Source organism: Nyctibius grandis, chromosome 31 (genome assembly GCF_013368605.1).
Source record: "Nyctibius grandis isolate bNycGra1 chromosome 31, bNycGra1.pri, whole genome shotgun sequence".
Classification (NCBI taxonomy): domain Eukaryota; kingdom Metazoa; phylum Chordata; class Aves; order Nyctibiiformes; family Nyctibiidae; genus Nyctibius; species Nyctibius grandis.
This window is the reverse complement of record NC_090688.1, coordinates 2,456,764-2,473,827: the sequence shown is the minus strand read 5'-3', so window position 1 is coordinate 2,473,827 and position 17,064 is coordinate 2,456,764. Positions and strand designations below refer to the sequence as shown.

General features: G+C 59.5%; 2 protein-coding genes across 2 annotated transcripts; one reads left to right on the top strand and one right to left on the bottom strand.

Moving 5' to 3' along the window:
- Window positions 1–63: 63 nt before the first annotated feature.
- Window positions 64–4,587, bottom strand: CREB3L3 (cAMP responsive element binding protein 3 like 3). Its single transcript, XM_068420936.1, is given in 11 exon segments — window positions 64–422; window positions 495–591; window positions 955–1,039; window positions 1,142–1,210; window positions 1,362–1,468; window positions 1,559–1,690; window positions 1,931–2,046; window positions 2,534–2,789; window positions 3,030–3,154; window positions 4,435–4,498; window positions 4,501–4,587. Coding segments are annotated over 11 exon segments (1,488 nt in total). The 3' UTR covers window positions 64–72.
- A 1,286-nt stretch (window positions 4,588–5,873) lies between these two features.
- On the top strand, window positions 5,874–16,580 carry MAP2K2 (mitogen-activated protein kinase kinase 2). Its single transcript, XM_068420563.1, has 11 exons — window positions 5,874–5,986; window positions 7,420–7,630; window positions 9,065–9,211; window positions 9,873–9,950; window positions 10,394–10,445; window positions 10,543–10,667; window positions 12,058–12,271; window positions 13,157–13,221; window positions 14,065–14,126; window positions 14,808–14,853; window positions 16,133–16,580. Exons 1-11 carry the CDS (start codon window positions 5,901–5,903, stop codon window positions 16,241–16,243), a joined length of 1,197 nt encoding a protein of 398 aa, XP_068276664.1. The 5' UTR covers window positions 5,874–5,900; the 3' UTR covers window positions 16,244–16,580.
- The last annotated feature ends 484 nt before the right edge of the window (window positions 16,581–17,064 follow it).

Below are 17,064 nucleotides of genomic sequence, written 5' to 3'. Positions count from 1 at the left end.
CCGAGGGCTTGTCCCATAGGGGATGAGGTGCTGAGCCACCCCATGGCGTCCCCCGTGGTCCCTGGGTGCTCCTCAAAGCTCCTCGGCCGGCTCCAGTGCCGTGGGCCTGCCGTGGCCGGCCTCGGTCCAAGCCAGCGATGCCAGGCCGGGGTGCGGTGCGGTGCCATCCCCAGCCACGGCGTCTGCTCGATCCCCGTCCCCACGGCTCAGCCCCTCCAAGGCAAGCGGCTGCGTGCCGTTACGGGGGGAGGCTTTGTCTGGGCGTGGGGTGAACGTGCGGCCACCGAAGGCTTCGTGCAGGGTCTCGGGGGCTTCGCCCAGGTGCTCCGGCCACAGCAGCTCCGGGGGCTTCTCGGCCCCTGCTTGGGGCTGTGTATAAGCCACGCGGGAGGCGGCCGCGTTGTGCAGGGACCTGGAGAAAACTGAGTGCGACGGAGGGTGAGGGCCCACCCTGGTGCCCCCAGCTCCCGGCGCAGCCCCGGCACAGCCCTCACCTCGCACGGGTCCGAAGTCGCCGCCCGCCTCGGCCTTGCTGGGGGCAAAGGGGCTGATGGAGGGGAAGACGATGAGCGTGAAAGAGAGCAGCAGGACCTGGGGACAGAGCGGGGATGTCACCGTGCACAGTGGGGGGGGGGGGACACCAGGTTCTGGGACACAGCTCCCAGAGAGGGGGGTGGCAGCAGAACCAGGACTGCGTCCCTCCATCCCTCCTGGTGCACGTGGCCCTGCCAGTGCCCATCCATCCCTCCCTCCATCCCTCCCTTCATCCATCCATCCCTTCCTCCATCCATCCCTCCAGCCCTTTCTCCATCCATCCAACCTCAGAGCATCTATCCCTCTGCCTTAGCACACGTCCATCCCTCTGTCCGTCCTTCCATCCACCCCTGCAGCACATCCCCGTGGGCCTGAGCCTCCCTCCCTCGGAGCGTGGGGGGGTTTGGGGGCTCCACGCACCGCGATGCAGGTTCCCGTCTGTGCTGCCTTGTTGCTTGACTGTACCACGAGGGCCTGGAGCTTCTTCAGCTGCTCCAGGAGGGACCTGGGGACAGGGAGAACCTGGTAGCCCCTCCAAGCCCCTCTTGGCCCCTGAGGGGGGGTTCCCAGCCGCATCCTACCCCTCCTTGTCCCCTGGAACACCTACGAGTTCTGCTTCTCCAGGTGCAGGACTTTCCTCTGCAGCTCCTGGTTCTGGGCTGTGCACGCCGACATCCTGGGGGACAGGGAGGGGAGGACGAGGTCAGGGTGGAGGGGACAGCTGAGGCGGGGGCTGACGAGCAGCGTGCCCACCACCTGCCAGCTGGGTGCCCCCAGGGTGCCAGGGGGTGCCAGCTGTGCCCAGAGCAGGGGCTGGGGGGCCGTACCGGCTCTCCAGCCCGTCGATATACTCCTTCTTCTTCTTGCGGCTCTCCTGAGCCGACTGCTTGTTCCTGATCTTCCGCCGGATCTTCTTCAGCACCCGCTCCTCGAACTGGGGGGGACGGGGCAGGGGGTCAGGGCTGCCGGGGCTGGGACCCCCCCCCCCCACTCTGCGCCCTTCCCTGGCATGGTGGGGACCCACCTTGGTGAGGGGCAGCTGGGTGGGCAGGGACACCCCCTCCTTGGCCAGCAGCTTCTTCTCGTCCTCCGTCAGCACCAGCTCCTGGAACTGCCCCTGGCTCTGCCTCAGCAGGGAGCTGGGCACCTGCGGCTGCTGCGGGGCCACCAGTGGGTGACAGCGGCGGTGTCACCCCACGCCTGGCCGCAGGGACTGGTGTGGGGATGAGGATGGGATCGTGGTCCAGGAAGGGACAGGGATGGGACCATGGTGTGGGAAAGGGGACAAGGCTGGGGACAGGGAGGGATGGGGACAGGAATGGCGAAGGGATCATGGTCTGGGAAGTGACAAGGCTGGGGACAAGGAGGGATGGGGACACGGCGGGGGGGGACTCACGGCATCAGAGCTGCTGGAGAGCAGCAGGTCCTTGACAGTGAGGGTGCAGGACGCAGGCGGGGAGACCATGGGCAGGTCCTGGCTCTCCTCCAAGAAGAAGCCGGGGTGCCACATCTCTGGGTGAGGGGAGAGCAGAGGCTGTCAGCAGTCCTGTGTCCCCCAGTGTCCCCAGTGCGGGTCCCTCACCCTTGCCATGGCCCCACAGCTACGCTGACTTGCTGCCACCTCCCAGTGGCCCAGGCTCTGTCCCCCCAGCCTGTCCCTCTGGTCCTGCCCCAGCCCCCCCAGAACACCCTGCGCTGCTCAGCCCGCCGCAGCACCCCCAGTCCCCCCAAACCTCGCTCCTCTTCCAGTCTTCCCCACCAGCACCAGTCTGCCCAGTTCACCCCAGTTCCCAAGCTCTCCCCACTCCCCCCTGACTCTCCCCAGACCTCCCAGTTCTCCCCAGTCTGCCCAGTTCCCTCCAGTCCCCCCAGCTCCCCTAACTTCCTCACTATGCCCAAGAGACCCCAGCTCCCCCGTCACTCTCAGCTCCCCAGTCCCCCCCAGTCCCTCCAGTGCCCCCAGCCTGCTCCTTTGCCCAGTCTCTCCCCCGTGGCTCACCCAGGTCGATGGAGACCTCAGGGTGCAGGGCCCCAGCCCCCCCCGGGAGGGGCAGAGTCTGACAGGGGTTGGCGTAGGGGTACAGCACCTCGCTGGGACCCCCGTCACAGCACCCAGGGGGGCTGTCGAGCTGGTCAGAGGGGGGGTCCTCGGAGACCCCGCTGTCGCTGGTGGCCGGGGACCAGCTGGGCGAGTCCGACGCTGAATCCCTGGAGCCCAGGATGGAGCTGAGGAAGTCCTCGCTGTCCTGGGCACGCTGTGAAGACATGGATCCCCATCACCATGGGGTGTCTGTCACCATGGGGTGCCCACGGGAGCTGCCAGCGCTCCGGGGTGGTCCCAGCTCCCGGGCAAGGTGTGGGGACAGGGGTCTCCTGGCAAACCCAGGGATGAGGTGGGGATGGGGCCCCCCCAGACCCAGGGAGGACATAGGGATGGGACCCCCCAGACCCAGGGATGAGGTGGGGATGGGCCCCCCCCAGCCCAGGGGACTCACCCCGTCCTCGTGCCAGGCGCCCGGCGGCGTCCCCAGCTCCACGCCACGGAGGATCCCATCCTGCCGGTCGAAGAGCAGGTCCAGCAGGTCGAGGCTGTCGAGGTTGCCCACGCCAGAGGCCATGGCTGCGAGGTGGCACGGTCAGGTCCCTCACCCTGTCCCTGTCATCATCCCCCTGCCACCCCCCCTTGCCGCCAAGTTGCGCAGCCCCAGGGACACCCTGAATCATGGGGCTGGAGCATGTTTGGGCATGGGCGCACGTGTGTGGGACCATGGGGAGGGGTATCTACACGCGTGTGCACATGTGTGTGACCACAGGGATGTGTGCACGGCTGGACATGCATGTGGCCACGCCGGCACACGCGTGTGCAGAGCTGTGTGTCTGTGCAACCACACGGCCACGCAACGTGCACGTGTGTGCCCATGTGAACACCTGTGTGCCATACATGTGCGGGCACCTGTATGTGAGCACATGTGGGCACACCTGGCACAGCCCTACAGGCACACGTGTGTGAGCGAGAGCACGGCACTGCCGCCCCCCAGCCTCCTTCCAGCAGCTGAAACTCCCAAATCCTCTATTTTTCCCCCCAAGAGACGTGTGCAGCCCGGGGCTCCCCGTGGCCCCCCGCGTGCAGGAGCAGGATGATGCCCAGCCCCGAGGGTGGCTCAGCTCCCCCGTCCAGCCCTGTCCCACGTCTGTGACCACTCTGGAAGATCAGGTTAATCATTTTGGGTGGCTAGAGGAGGAGGAGGAGGAGGAGACTGCTGCCACCGGCCAGCCCCAAGGAGGGGACCCAGCCCCACTCTGCCACCCCTGGCACTGCTCGAGACCCCACACGCAGAGATAACCAACAGGCCAAGTGACCAGTTGCCCAACTGGCCTATCAGCTGACTGAGAACCCAACCAGTTGACCAACTGACCAATGGGTTGACCAGCCAAACCAGTGAACCGATCAAGAAACAGACCAAATGGTCAACCTGTTGGCCAACTGACCAACTGATTGACCAAGTAACCAACCCACTGACCCACTGACCAACTGACTGACCAGTCAACTGATTGATCAACCAACCTATCACCCAACTACCAAACCCTCCACCCAACCACCCAACTACCAAACTCATCACCCAACCCACCACCCAACCACCCAACCCACCACCCAACCCACTACCCAACCACCCAACCCATCACCCAACTGACCTTCCCAACCTATTAAGCACTGACTCAAGGGTCCTTCAAGCCAGGTTTGGGGATGGTTCTCATCACCATGACGTTTGTCTGGTCAACCCAGGCAAGGGGCTTTATTGCCCCCTGTCCTTCACCCTCAGCCCTTCCAGCGAGCCCTGATGGCCCCACAGGACCATCAAGTAGAGGGTCCCTGTTGAGCGCCAGGAGCCAAGGACATACCTGTGTGAGACCCTACTCCCACGGATCCGTCTTGTCTCCTCAACCCCCTCGGTGAGCAGGGAGCGGGGTGGACACCAAGCCCAGTCACCTCCTCCTCTGTAGTGCCCTGACCCAGGTGGCAAAGTTTAAACTCCAACTGCACAGAAATAACATCCCGGATTGCAAAATCTCCCGGCCCTGATTGGGGACGGCTGTGAGCGATGGCAGGGCCGCCCTGGGGACGGACCCACCGCACTCCGTAACTCATTAGCCAAATGTTTTTGTCCTCCGCCGCCGAGCGGGGCAGGAGGGGCCAGGGCTGGTGAGCGAAGTCCAGGCGCTGCCGCTGCCCATGAACTTTCACCCATTTTTGGGGACGATTTCCCTTTTTTTCAGCCAAGCATATCGGCGTGAATCACATTTTATAGGTGTTGAGAACATCCGGGGAAGACGTTGACATGGACTTTATCCCTTAGGGCTTCCTCCACAACAAACCATGGACCCCGCTGCGCCCTGCAGCCGGGGCTGGCCTGGCCACCTGGGCTGTGCCGCCTGCCCGACCACTGCCTGCACCCTCCGTGCCTCAGTTTCCCCCCGTGGCTGTCTGGGGGCTGAACACGCTACGGTTTGTTGGCCGCTGTGTTCATCCCTCCCCATGGCCCTGCAGTGAGGGTGCCAGCCCAATGCATGTCGCCTGTGTCACCCTCCGGACGAGCCCCTGCCTCGCAGGACCCCCCGGGATGGCCGGATCCCCCCGGGACTGCCGGATCCCCCTCACACGGGGAGGGGACCGGTGAGCGCGGCGGCGCGTGACCCAGGCGTGGCGCGGGGACAAGGCCACCTCCGCTATCTCCTGCCCGACGCCCTCTGACCGGGCGGCAGCGGCGCAGGCAGCTCCCCGCACCAGCGTGCGCCGCTCCCCGGTTTATGGCCCCGCGGCAGAGACGGGACCCCTGGAACCGAGCAAAGGGCACCCGCCCGCCCGGCGCCACGGTCCCCCCCGGGGCTGCTGATTGCCCGGCTTCGCTAAGGCCCTCGAGCATCCCCCGGGCCTGCTGCCGGGGGTGAGGCGGGGGGGAGCGCGGGCAGGGGCTGGGGGGCTCCTCCTGGGCTCGCTAATTACAGACAAGGCAATTAGCGCTCGCTCCCTCAGCACAGCCGGGGGCTGCCCGGTGCCCGCCCCAGGCCTCGCCGCCTCCGCCATGGCCGCCCGCCGCGCCCACCCTCCAGCTCCCCTCAGCGAAATCTCGCGAGACTCCGAGGCCCCGCCCCGTGGCTCTCAGGCCACGCCCCTTACCCAGGCCCCGCCCCCCGAGCGCGTCCCCGCGCCGCGCGGCCTCGCCCCCCGCTATGCCCCGCCCTCTCCAGCCCCGCGCGTCCCCGGCTCCCGCCAGGCCCCGCCCCCGCGCCGCGCGGCCCCGCCCCTCTTGCCCCGCCCCCGTAGGCCCCGCCCCCGGCAGGCCCCGCAGGCGCGGCCCGGCCCGGCCATGCCGGCCAAGAGGAAGCCGGTGCTGCCGGCCCTCACGATCGCCCCCAGCGCCGCCGAGGGGCCCAGCCCCGACGGCTCCGCCGAGTGAGTGAGTGGCGGCGGGGCCCGCCCGGCCTGCGCTGCCACCGGGGGGGCGTTGGGTCTGGGGGTGGGGGCGGGACAGGCCGGGCACCGGGCCTGGGGGGAACCGGGCCTGGGGGTCCGGGACATGGCGGGCACCGGGCCCGGGGAGTCTGGGGGGGGCCGGGCGGGCACTGGGCCTGGGGGTGCCGGGCCTGGGGGTGAGGCTGAGACATGGCAGGCACCGGGCCTGGGGAGTCTGGGGGAGCCGGGACAGGCCGTGCACCGGGCCTGGGGGGCTGGAACAGGCTGAGCACCGGTCCTGGGGGGGCCAGGCAGGGCGGGCACCGGGCCTGGGGGGCTAGGGCAGGCATGGAGGGGGCAGGGATAGGCTGGCACTGGGTCTGGGGGTGCTGAGGGGACCAGGGCAGGGTGGGCATCGGTCCTAGAGGGGACTGGGGGAACCAGGACAGGGCAGGCACCAGGCCTGGGGGGCCAGGGTAAGCATGGGGGGGGCTGAGATAGGCTGGCACTGGGCCTTGGGGGGTATAAGGGGAGCAGGGTGTGATGAGCACTGGGCCTGGGGGGGTCAGAGCAGGCCTGGGGGTGCCAGGACAGGCTGGGGCTGGGGGTCTGGATGGGCCCAGCCTGGGGATATCTGGGGTGGGTAAGGGTTGGGGAGCCAGACCCAGGGGGGCAGGTTGGGGGTTAGAGGGGCTGGGTGGGCTGGGGCAGGGGTGGAGGCTGGTTTGATCCCCAGGTTTGCTGGGGGGGGAGGCAGGGGGGAGGTCTGGGGGCAGCTGAGGCCTGGGGTGTGTGAGGACCAGGCCTGGGCACGCAGGTTGGGGCTGGGATGGGGACCTAGGCTTGGGGGGGGGATTTGGGGCAGCAATCATGGCTCCGTGGGCAGGAGATGTGGGGCGAAGGGTGGTGGGGAGGGGGCATGGGCAGTGCTGGGGGGGCAGAGCATCGCTTGGAGGTGCTGGGTGGAAGGGGTGAGGTGAGACCCTCCTGAACTATCTCCCTAGGTCGGGGCCGGGGTAAGGCAGTGGGCAGCAAATGGGAGAGAGCAGCTGGAGCCTGCGCGGGCGGTGGGAGCTCGGCAGCAGGTGCTGGGGGAGCACAGGCACCCCTTTGTGCTCGGGAGCGGTGGGTTCGGGGGGTGGTGAGGGGGGTGTAATGGAGCAGGGGGCTGCTGGACACCCTGGAAAGCCCGTCTCGTGTTTAGCAGTGAAACCCAAGCTTGGCTTCCCGTGTTGGGAGAGGGAGAGGTTGCTGGTGCTGCTGTTCTCTCTGGGCTGAGCTGTGCTGCCTCTTTAAGGGTGGAAGGATTTTCCCTGCTCCTTGGCTTTATTTCCCTCTGCTTCCCTGGAAAAAAACAAAAACAAACCCTCTTTCTCTAGCGCTGCCCTCACAGTCTCCTGACCGTCCCTCCTGTCTCCTCCTCCCCTCTCCAGGGCAAACTTGGTGGACCTTCAGAAGAAGCTCGAGGAACTGGAGCTGGATGAGCAGCAGAAGAAGCGCCTGGAAGCTTTCCTCACGCAGAAAGCCAAAGTTGGCGAGCTGAAGGACGATGACTTTGAGAGGATCTCTGAATTGGGGGCTGGCAATGGCGGCGTGGTCACCAAAGTGCAGCACAAACCCTCAGGGCTCGTTATGGCACGGAAGGTAACGGGGGGAGCGGGAGGAGCGGGCTGTGGTGTCGTGCTGGAGAGCGTCTGGGAGAGCTGGCATCGGTTGGGATCTCTCTGCAGTGACCCATCTGCACCCTACCTGCCTCCCTGGGGTCAGGATCAAGGTCCTGGCTGCCCTCGGCCAGGTTTTAGGTGGAGCCTCTCCTGCTTCATCTCTGAGCTGCTCTGTCTGTCTCCGAGTCCCCCCTGGGAGAGGCTGTGCTCTCTGCGACAGGTCCCCGTGCGCGTTGTGTGAAAATGTACGTTTATTCTTTTTCCAGTGAAGCCGTTTTTAATGAACTCAGCTGAACTGGGTAGAAGCAGTCAGCTTCTAGTCACCTAGATCTCTTGAGGCTCCTAGGTCATGGCTAATGAGGCTGGAAATAGCAGGTGGAGGGATGGGTTTGGCACACACACACACACGTTCCTTACCCCTCACCACCCACTTCACAGTTCCCAAGGTAGTTCCAAGCAGCCATGACAGTGGTTCCCCTCAGATGTGGGTTTATGGGTGACGTCTTCTGCTGTGCTGCCCTATGATAGAAACTAGGAGATGCTTCATCTGCCTGTTAGAAAAGGCAGCACTCGGCGAGAACGGTGCAACCGCTTGTCTGAAGGACAGCTGCCTTGACAGCCTCTGCTCTCACCTGCTCTTGGGATGGTTTAGTGGGTCTCCATGAGCAAATCTGCTTCTCGAGGTGGCTTCACTCAGAGCTGAGCTTTCGGAGTCTTCCAGGGCGTTTGGTTTGGGAGCGTTGGGTGTCACTGGGTGGTTTTGAGGTTGTTGGGAGCTCTGTGTTCAGAAACTGAAGCGAAGGCAAGCAGCAGCGTTGGGCAGCGCGGCTGTCCTTCCTGCAGAGACCGGCCTTCACAGGTCTGTGGGAAGGACAGACGTCCCTGGGGTTGGGTGTCCTAGAGCTTACACTAACAGCGGCTCTTTTTTTTCTGACCTGCTGTTGTATTTCCTAGCCTCTGGCTTCCCTCCCCACAGCTGTTAGCTGACTCTGCCTGGAGCCTGAGGAGTAAAGCAGCTGCTCTTTCACGTGCATAATCTTCACTTTTTTTTTTTTTTTGTACTTTCTGTGGTTTCCTTGATATCAGAGCACCTCTGCTTACAACACCTACAGAGCTTGTGAAAATGTTCCTGGCTGCTGAGTCAGATCTGCATCAAACTTCTGACTTGTCTTTCCACTCTCTGTCCTGTGCGATCTCTGTGTTCCATGGCTGGCTCTTGCTTCAGTCGCTAACAGGCTGCACAGGGCTCTGCCTCTCCCTTTACCCTTCATGTTAGTCTGCAAATGGTAAAAAGTCTACGCCAGAGCAGAGATTTTGTTTCTTTCCAACACTCAGGACTTGCTCACATGGTTCCTGTAAGTTTATTTTTTTTTTCGAGGTGTTACAGCTGGAATATTTTTTTCTTTCTTGGCAGCTGATTCATTTAGAAATCAAACCGGCCATCAGGAATCAGATTATCCGAGAGCTGCAGGTGCTGCATGAGTGTAATTCCCCCTATATCGTGGGTTTCTACGGAGCTTTCTACAGCGACGGAGAGATCTCTATCTGCATGGAGCACATGGTGAGTCCCCGACCCTCCTCTGCGAACTGCTGCTCCCTGCACTGTTCTGAACTGCATCTCCCTGAGACTTGAACTTGCAGGGGACGTGGGTTAGGGTGCTGGCAGCTGCTGTGGCTCCTTGCTGTGGCTGCAGCAAGGCCGCCGTGCTCCTGGTAGGGGCCACACGCTCCTGCTTCGGCGTGGAAATGACAGAGAGATCGACTTTTTGGAAAGCGGAAGCAGAGGTTTGGGGGTTGGCCAGACGGAAATGTTGTAAACCCGCCACTCTCCAGAGCTTGCCGTGAGGCACAGTGTGCATTCGCTGTTGTCTCTGGCGGAGGATAGTGTTGTCGCTCCTCCGGATCGGCGCTGACAGCATCATCTTTGTGTTCACTGCTGATGGAAAGGAAGCTAAGAACCAACAGCAAGAAGTAGAGCTGATAGAAGATAGCATTGAAGTAGTTTTCAGTGAGAAGCTTGAGCTCTGATCGCAAGATATGTTTTTTTTCCTGCTGTAAAAGGCGTGTGCTCGATGCTGAGTCGTTGCAGACAGCTGAGCTGGGATGTTACGTGCTGCTTATATACCCCTTACCCTCCCTGGGCACACTTGCCTGTACAGCCAGTTGCTCGCTTTGCCTGCCAGGAATTGGTGTGTTGATCACTTTGGTGTTCTTTATTTCAGGATGGCGGCTCTTTGGATCAGGTGTTGAAAGAAGCCAAAAGAATTCCCGAGGAGATCTTAGGGAAAGTCAGTATAGCGGTGAGTTACGGTGGCTCTTCAGGCTTCCAGAAGGGATTTGCTGGGCTTGGTTTGGGAATGATGCTTGTGTGGCCTTAGGAAGCTTTCTTCGCTTCCCCATACGCGCTGTCCTGACCCAGGGCAAGAGGCAGCAGTGTGTGCAAGAGGGGAGGGGGACAGCATGTTTTCAACCGCTCTCTGTAGCTCCAACCCCTTATGTTGCACTGGCTGCTGTTGACTTCTCCTGGAGAAGGTTTGGGAAAAGCTTTCTCGGGCGGTTAACCCAAGATCTGTGTTTGACTTCGTGATAAATTGCAGACCCTGAAACGTGTGGACTCTACAGGGCGGCTTTCCTCGCCCAGCTGCACTGTGGCAGCACCCGGAGCTTATGCAACGTGTCCTGCCGAAGGGAAAGCACTTCCCTTCCCTGCTCTGATCTCATCCTGCCTTTGGTTTCCTTCTAGGTTCTGAGAGGCTTGGCGTATCTGAGAGAGAAGCACCAAATCATGCACAGAGGTGAGAGGAGGAACCTAAAAATAACTTCCTGCGATACCAGAGCCCTGTGTTTTTCACCTAGAGTCACGTTTACGCTCTTCTCTCTTGCTCTTGTCAGATGTGAAGCCTTCTAACATCCTGGTTAATTCTCGAGGAGAGATTAAGCTGTGTGATTTCGGGGTCAGCGGTCAACTCATTGACTCCATGGCAAACTCGTTTGTGGGAACTCGCTCCTACATGTCTGTAAGTTCCTTTTCACCTGGGTTTTTTTATGATTTGGATTCAACTTGGCTCTTAAAGGATCTTACAGAAACCGATTCACTCACGGTTTTGCTCTGTGTTCCCATCCTCACCTGGACTGCCCCGTTCCTAGTTCACGCCAGGGGTGAGCCCAGTGCTTCGAGGCGCTGTCCCCTGTGCTGGAGAAGCAGATGCCTCCACATCCTCTTGAGAAGTTGGTGTCCTGTCGGCGCCAACCTGTGCCCGGCTGGCAGTGGTGCATGTGGAAGTGCAGAGACTTGCAAAGACATTTCAGATCCTACAAACACTTCCATATTTTATTGTGGCAAGTGTTAGTGGGTTCAAAAACATCTTGTCTTTCTGTATGCAAAGCCCTGTCCAAAAAACTGCGTGTGGAGGGGATGCAGATGCTGGTACACACATGCTGGTCCATGCACCTCCTCTGCTGCTTTGACCATGTGCACTCACTGGCAAAATGGGAGTAAAACCAGTTTAGTGCAGCCAGGTTTTGGTACAGGCTAATGGAAAATTAAAGCCCCATTGGAGTCAGCAGAGAGAGTGAACTTCAGGAAGAGCTGATGGTGCCTCTCCTTTAAATGAGAATCACCGTCAGCGTTAGCTCAGCTGCAGATAATAGAGCGCCCGTAACAACAAAGTGACCTCCTGGCTGGCTCTGAGTCCCCGGGTCCCACTGGCTGAAAGGCAGAGGGTGGGTGGGGGTCTCCTCCCCACACCGTGCATGGTCAAGGCTGGGAAGGAGCGGTGGGTTATCAGGGAAGCCATCAGACTGCACTTGTGTGCTGAGGTCTGAGCTGCTCGTATTTTGGGAGTGGTTATTCACGTTCAGTTATAGTTAGACAGTGGTGATTTAAAAATAATCTCTCCTTTGCGCTCAGCCGCTGGGTCTGCACAGCTGACTCGAAGCTGCCGCTGTGGATGTCTTTGCATGGATTGATTTATTTTTAATTTTTATTTTTCTTTCAATGGTGAGACCCTAGAGTGGATTTTTTACTCCTCAAGTTCCTCTTGGGTATTAACAGGAATGAGCAGGAAAAGAAAAAATTTGTTAATGAATTGAGTGCATTAGATCTCAGCATACAGAGAAAGAGATTCCTGTTGTGTCCGCTGGACTCCGAAATATAAGCAGCCGTAAATGCTGCTCAGCTGTAGCTGTCGATGAGGTGCAGACAAGTGCTTTATGTTTGCACATGATCTTTTGCATCCACTTTGCCCATGACGCCTTTGGGACAGCCCTTTCCCTGCAAGGATGGAGAGCTGAGCTGGAGGCCATCAGGATAGCGAGTCTCATATATTTAATTTCAGTGCGTGATATTTATGACTCTGTGTGTTGATGTTCCGTGTCCATGTGTGGTTCTGTGATCTTTCCTTCCAGCCCGAGCGGTTGCAGGGCACCCACTACTCGGTCCAGTCCGACATCTGGAGCATGGGTCTGTCGTTAGTGGAGCTGTCTATCGGAAGGTACCCAATCCCCCCGCCAGACTCCAAGGAACTGGAAGCAATATTTGGCCGTCCCGTGACGGACGGGGCAGAGGGAGAGTCTCACAGCATCTCGCCGCGGGCCAGGCCCCCAGGACGCCCCATCAGTGGTAGGGGCTGTCGTATGCGTTGGGAACAACACGCAGACGTTGGGGAGAAGGGGTTGGGGTTTGTTCGGTGCGGCTGGGTTAGGCAAAGGCTCTTTTGGATGAGGTTGTGGCGGGGAGGTGAGTGTTTCTAGGGAGGCCCCTCTCTGCGGAGCAGACAGAGCCACGTCGATGCTCCAGCAGAATCCACCGCAGAGGTCTGTAATTCCTAACGAGTGCTGGTGGGAGTCTGCTCTTGCATGGGGAGGTGAGGAGATAGCCTGGCTGGCATCCTGAGAGCACTATGAAGATTTTGAAGAGCTCAGTTTATCTGCCTCTAGACCCTGCTGTGTCCCATGAGAAGGCTCAAGCCATGCAGCAAAGCACCCCATGCTGGGGAGGGTGCAGGTTGTTGGGATGTGGACCCCTTGGAGGAGATGCTTTGAGGGATGTTGTTGCAGCCCGTGTTGCTCCTCAGGCTTTGCCTGTGCTGCCAGCAGGTTCCCTCTGAGCTAGGAGCAGCTTTTTGGCAACAACTTTGCTGGGAGCTCTCATAGAAGTACCAAACCAGCACAGGGGTTTGAAGGAGGCTCTGCTTGAGCCATTTACTTGGAAGCAGAAGGCTCTAGAAGCGCTGCCAGCCTGCCACAGCAGATGGCCTGGTACTCTCCAAGTGCTCCAAGCTGGGAAATCAATCTGGACTATAGGCACGGTGAAAAATCCAAAATTTCGGAATGCATTTTGGTTTTATCCTCATTGTTTTTTTTAACCACAAGTCACCTCCCAAGTGGGTTGCCTCTGCCTCTCCCAGCAGAAGTCCCACCGCACACGTGGTTTTCACACAAAATGAGGCCCTTCGCTGTCCCTGAACAGCCTCTCACCACTGTGTTTGTCATCTTAACCACACAGGCCATGGGATGGACAGCCGGCCTGCCATGGCCATCTTTGAACTGCTGGATTATATAGTCAATGAGGTGGGTGTTTCCTTACCATCAGCTCTGCCAGGGCTTCCCTGAGGTACCGCAGCATCATGTCCACTCTGCTGAGTCAGGGTGGGCTCCAAAACCTTTGCTTGAATGGGGGCTTCTCGATAGAGAGCCCCTCTGAGCTGCGCTGACGTCCTTTCCTTCTCCCCTCTTCCCACCTCTTTGTATCTCTAAAGCATCTCTGGTTTTGGAATAAGGCTCTGCAGGGGGAAGTTCATAGTACCCTTGAAAGAGGAGAGCAGTGAGGCGAGCTCATGGCTGTAAGGACCTGCTCCTTCTCCAACCACCCGTCTCAAACACACTCTTCCCGAGATCAGCAGGGAGTTGCTGAGGTCGTGTATGTTTTCTCAGATGAAGCCCTTTAAATAAGGGTGACCAGTGCTAAAATCCCAGGATGAAATGTCCTACCAGACTTTTCAGGTGGGATCCAACCCACCAGCAAGTGGAAGGAGCAGCTTCCCTTTTCAAGGCGATAGGAGTTGACCCCCAGTGATCGTTTCTGGCTTGGCTTCGTCCGCCGTAGGCGTTGCCAGAGCTGGGATTTGCGAGGTTGGATCCAGAATTGCGCTGCTGCAATGTTGGTTTCCCAGCTTTGGCAGCGATTCAGCGTGGGGTCGCCCCAGCTGCGCATCGTGCTGGGGCAGCAGTTTGCTGCCAGGGTGAAGAAATGGCAGGGAGCAGTTCCCTGGTCATCCAGGGCAGCTTGGAGGAGGAGGAGGGAGGCTGTAGAGCACAGCTTTCCTGCAGCTCATTAAAGACCGTAGGTGACACTGGTTTTTTTGACCCATGAACACACAGTGATGCAGAAAACCCTTCTCCTTTTCTCTGCAGCCACCTCCCAAGCTGCCGAATGGAGTTTTCACACAAGATTTCCAGGAGTTTGTAAATAAATGGTAAGGATTTCATCTTATGGCTGAAGGCGGAGGCCTGTGTGTGCTCCCTGACAGCTCTGCGGGCTGCTGCTCCACCCGTAACGCAGTGTTCTCCGTGCTCTGTAGGTGATCTCTCCCTGGCTGCAGCGTGATCCCACATTGTGCTGGGAACTCCTGCCTTGGGAAGGGTTGGAAGAAAAGTGGTTTATTTGTGGCGATGCTTAACGGTATCCCAGCACCTTCTAAATGTGAGCCTGGCAGGGGGATGGTGGAGCAGATTGCTGGGGCTGTGAGTCACCCCACAGCTTTGCAGGCACCAGGCATACACGCACCAGCTACTTCCAGAGCTTCTGGTGCAATGGGGACACCTGAAGATGTTTCTGCAGCTCCCATTAGATCACAAGAGATTGGACAGCACAAAAAATCACTGATCCCCTCCAAGCGTTGGGTCCTTTGCTCCATTTGCAGGGCATGGTTCATCCGCACGGTCTAGAAGAGACGGATCCTGCAGCTCTCCCTGGGAGCTGGGCTGTTGGAGATGACACTTGCTGAGCCATTTCCATGCTGTCAAGCTCCTGGGGAAAGCAGCCAGGAGACCAAGTGGCTTTTCAGTGAAGCTGGAGACCTCTCCAGCCAGATAACCCGGTTTCCCGCAAGAAATATCTCAGCGTTGGTTTTGCTCTCTTGTTCTTCTCTTTGCAGCTTAATTAAAAATCCAGCAGAACGGGCAGATCTGAAGATGCTGATGGTAAGTGGGGAGAGCAATTGTCTTTCTATGGTGGGGTGGCACCAGATCTGCAAACTCCTGCCCCGTCCCTCTGTGCCTCTCTTGCTCAAAAGGCTGGAAACTCCCAGGCTGAGCTTAAGATGAGCCAAATAGAGCCGGGGAGAGGGAGTGACTCACTCCCCTTTGGTTCAAAGGCAGTGATGGTATCTGAGCGGGGGGAACCACCCAAGCTGTCCCATGTCTGCAGAGGTGCGTGGGACAAACCTTTGCCTCCTGAGCTGGGCAGGTGAAGATGAACATATGAGCTGGCAATGTGGCTCACAGCCCAGAAAGCCAACTGTATCCTGGGCTGCATCGAAAGAAGCGTGGCCAGCAGGTCAAGGGAGGGGATTCTCCTCCTCTGCTCTGGTGAGACCCCACCTGAAGTGCTGCATCCAGCTCTGAGGTCCCCAGCATAAGAAAGACATGGACCTGCTTGTGCCACAAAGGTGCTCAGAGGGCTGGAGCCCCTCTGCTCTGGAGACGGGCTGAGAGAGCTGGGGCTGTTCAGCCTGGAGAAGAGAAGGCTCCGGGGAGACCTTCTAGCACCTTCCAGTACCTGAAGGGGCTACAGGAAAGCTGAAGAGGGGCTTTTTACAAGAGCATGGAGTGATGGGACAAGGGGGAACGGTTTTAAACTGAAAGAGGGGAGATTGAGATGAGATATTGGGAAGAAATTCCTGACTGTGAGGGTGGTGAGACCCTGGCCCAGGTTGCCCAGAGAAGCTGTGGCTGCCCCCTCCCTGGCAGTGTTCAAGGCTAGGTTCGATGGGGCTGGGAGCAACCTGGTCTGGTGGAAGGTGTCCCTGCCTGTGGCAGGGGGTTGGAACTAGATGGTCTGTAAGGTCCCTTCCAACCCAAACCATTCTATGAGCCCAGTTTAACCATGTTCACCTCAGCTTTCCTCTTCAGCATTGCGCTGAGCTACATCTGGGTGCTCCATGTAGCCTTTACAAAGGAGGTGGCCTGTGTCCTTGTGGCCCCATGCCCTTGAAATCTTCCTCGCTCCCATGCCTGTGCATTGACTACGTGGCCAGCACAGATTAAAATCCCAGCTGCAGGGCTGTGAGGAACAAATATTTTCTCAAAAATCTGCTTTTGCTGCCTGAGAGCAGCCTGAGCTGTCGCACCGGGGTCTTCTCACCTCTCCAGGATCTTCTCGCCTCTCTGGGATCTGGCCCATGGCACGGACCTGGGGTTGGGTTTTGGGAGCCGGGGAGCAGCCGGCGATGCTCCTAACCTTGTTCCCCTTCGTTTGCAGACTCACACCTTCATCAAACGCTCCGAGGTGGAGGAGGTGGATTTCGCCGGCTGGCTCTGCAGAACGCTGCGGTTGAACCAGCCCAGCACGCCCACCCGCGCCACCATGTGAGGGCCAAGCCCATCGCCTGGTGTCAGGACCTCTGCCACCGCGTCCTCTCCTTCAGTAAATGACAGGACTGCCCTCCTTCCTCCTCCCCTGGCCCCTCCTCGCCTCGCGTCCCAGCGGCAAAGCACCGTCTGCCTCGGAAGCGGCTTTATCAGCCCCCCCAGCCAAAGCGGGGTTGGTTTCGTGTGATGTGGGGGTGTTCCAGGCCTCTGCTCCAGCCCTGGAGCTCCTGACACTTGGGAAATGTGGTGCTGCTTATGTTAATTTTTCTCTTTTTTTGGGTTGGTTTTTTTTTTTTTGGAAATATGTTCACTTGGGTTAAAAAAAAAAACAGAACATACCAGTGTGTGTGCACGCTTGCATGTGTGTGTGAGGGTGGAGGGGATGGGGACAGCGGGCGCTTCACCTCCTCCCTGGTTTTCACGTGGGCTGTGGGGTGGAGAAATCAGTGGGGCCAGGAATGGAGAAACATGGTCTAGGGTGACCCGAAACAGCGTCACCGTCCTGCCTGGGTGGCTGGGGACGAGATGGGCACCCACCGATGCGGGCAGGAGGTCTGTGGGGTGATTTATGGTGGAGCTGGAGAGGAGCGTAGTGATGAGCTCCCTCCCGGCCCGTCTGCGGGCGGAGGAGAGGAGAGAGTTGTATTTTCTTTGTTTTGTTTTTAAATGGTTGTTTTAAAGCCCGTTCTTGTCACACGCTGGGTATTTACCGAAGGGTCTGGGGCCGTGGAGCGCGGGATGAGCTCTTGGGGTGGGAGGGAATGGGGTGGGAGCTGCGGGGTGGGTGCAGGAGTGGCTCCCCCAGGACCGTGGCTCGCACCT

What these genes read in the sequence shown, in the direction of transcription:
- MAP2K2 (XM_068420563.1), top strand. Translation starts at nt 5,901, where the DNA reads ATGCCGGCCAAGAGGAAGCCGGTGCTGCCGGCCCTCACGATCGCCCCC. An exon ending in AGCCCCGACGGCTCCGCCGA is followed by an intron (nt 5,987 to 7,419) that starts GTGAGTGAGTGG and finishes TCCCCTCTCCAG; the next exon opens with GGCAAACTTGGTGGACCTTC. An exon ending in GGCTCGTTATGGCACGGAAG is followed by an intron (nt 7,631 to 9,064) that starts GTAACGGGGGGA and finishes CTTTCTTGGCAG; the next exon opens with CTGATTCATTTAGAAATCAA.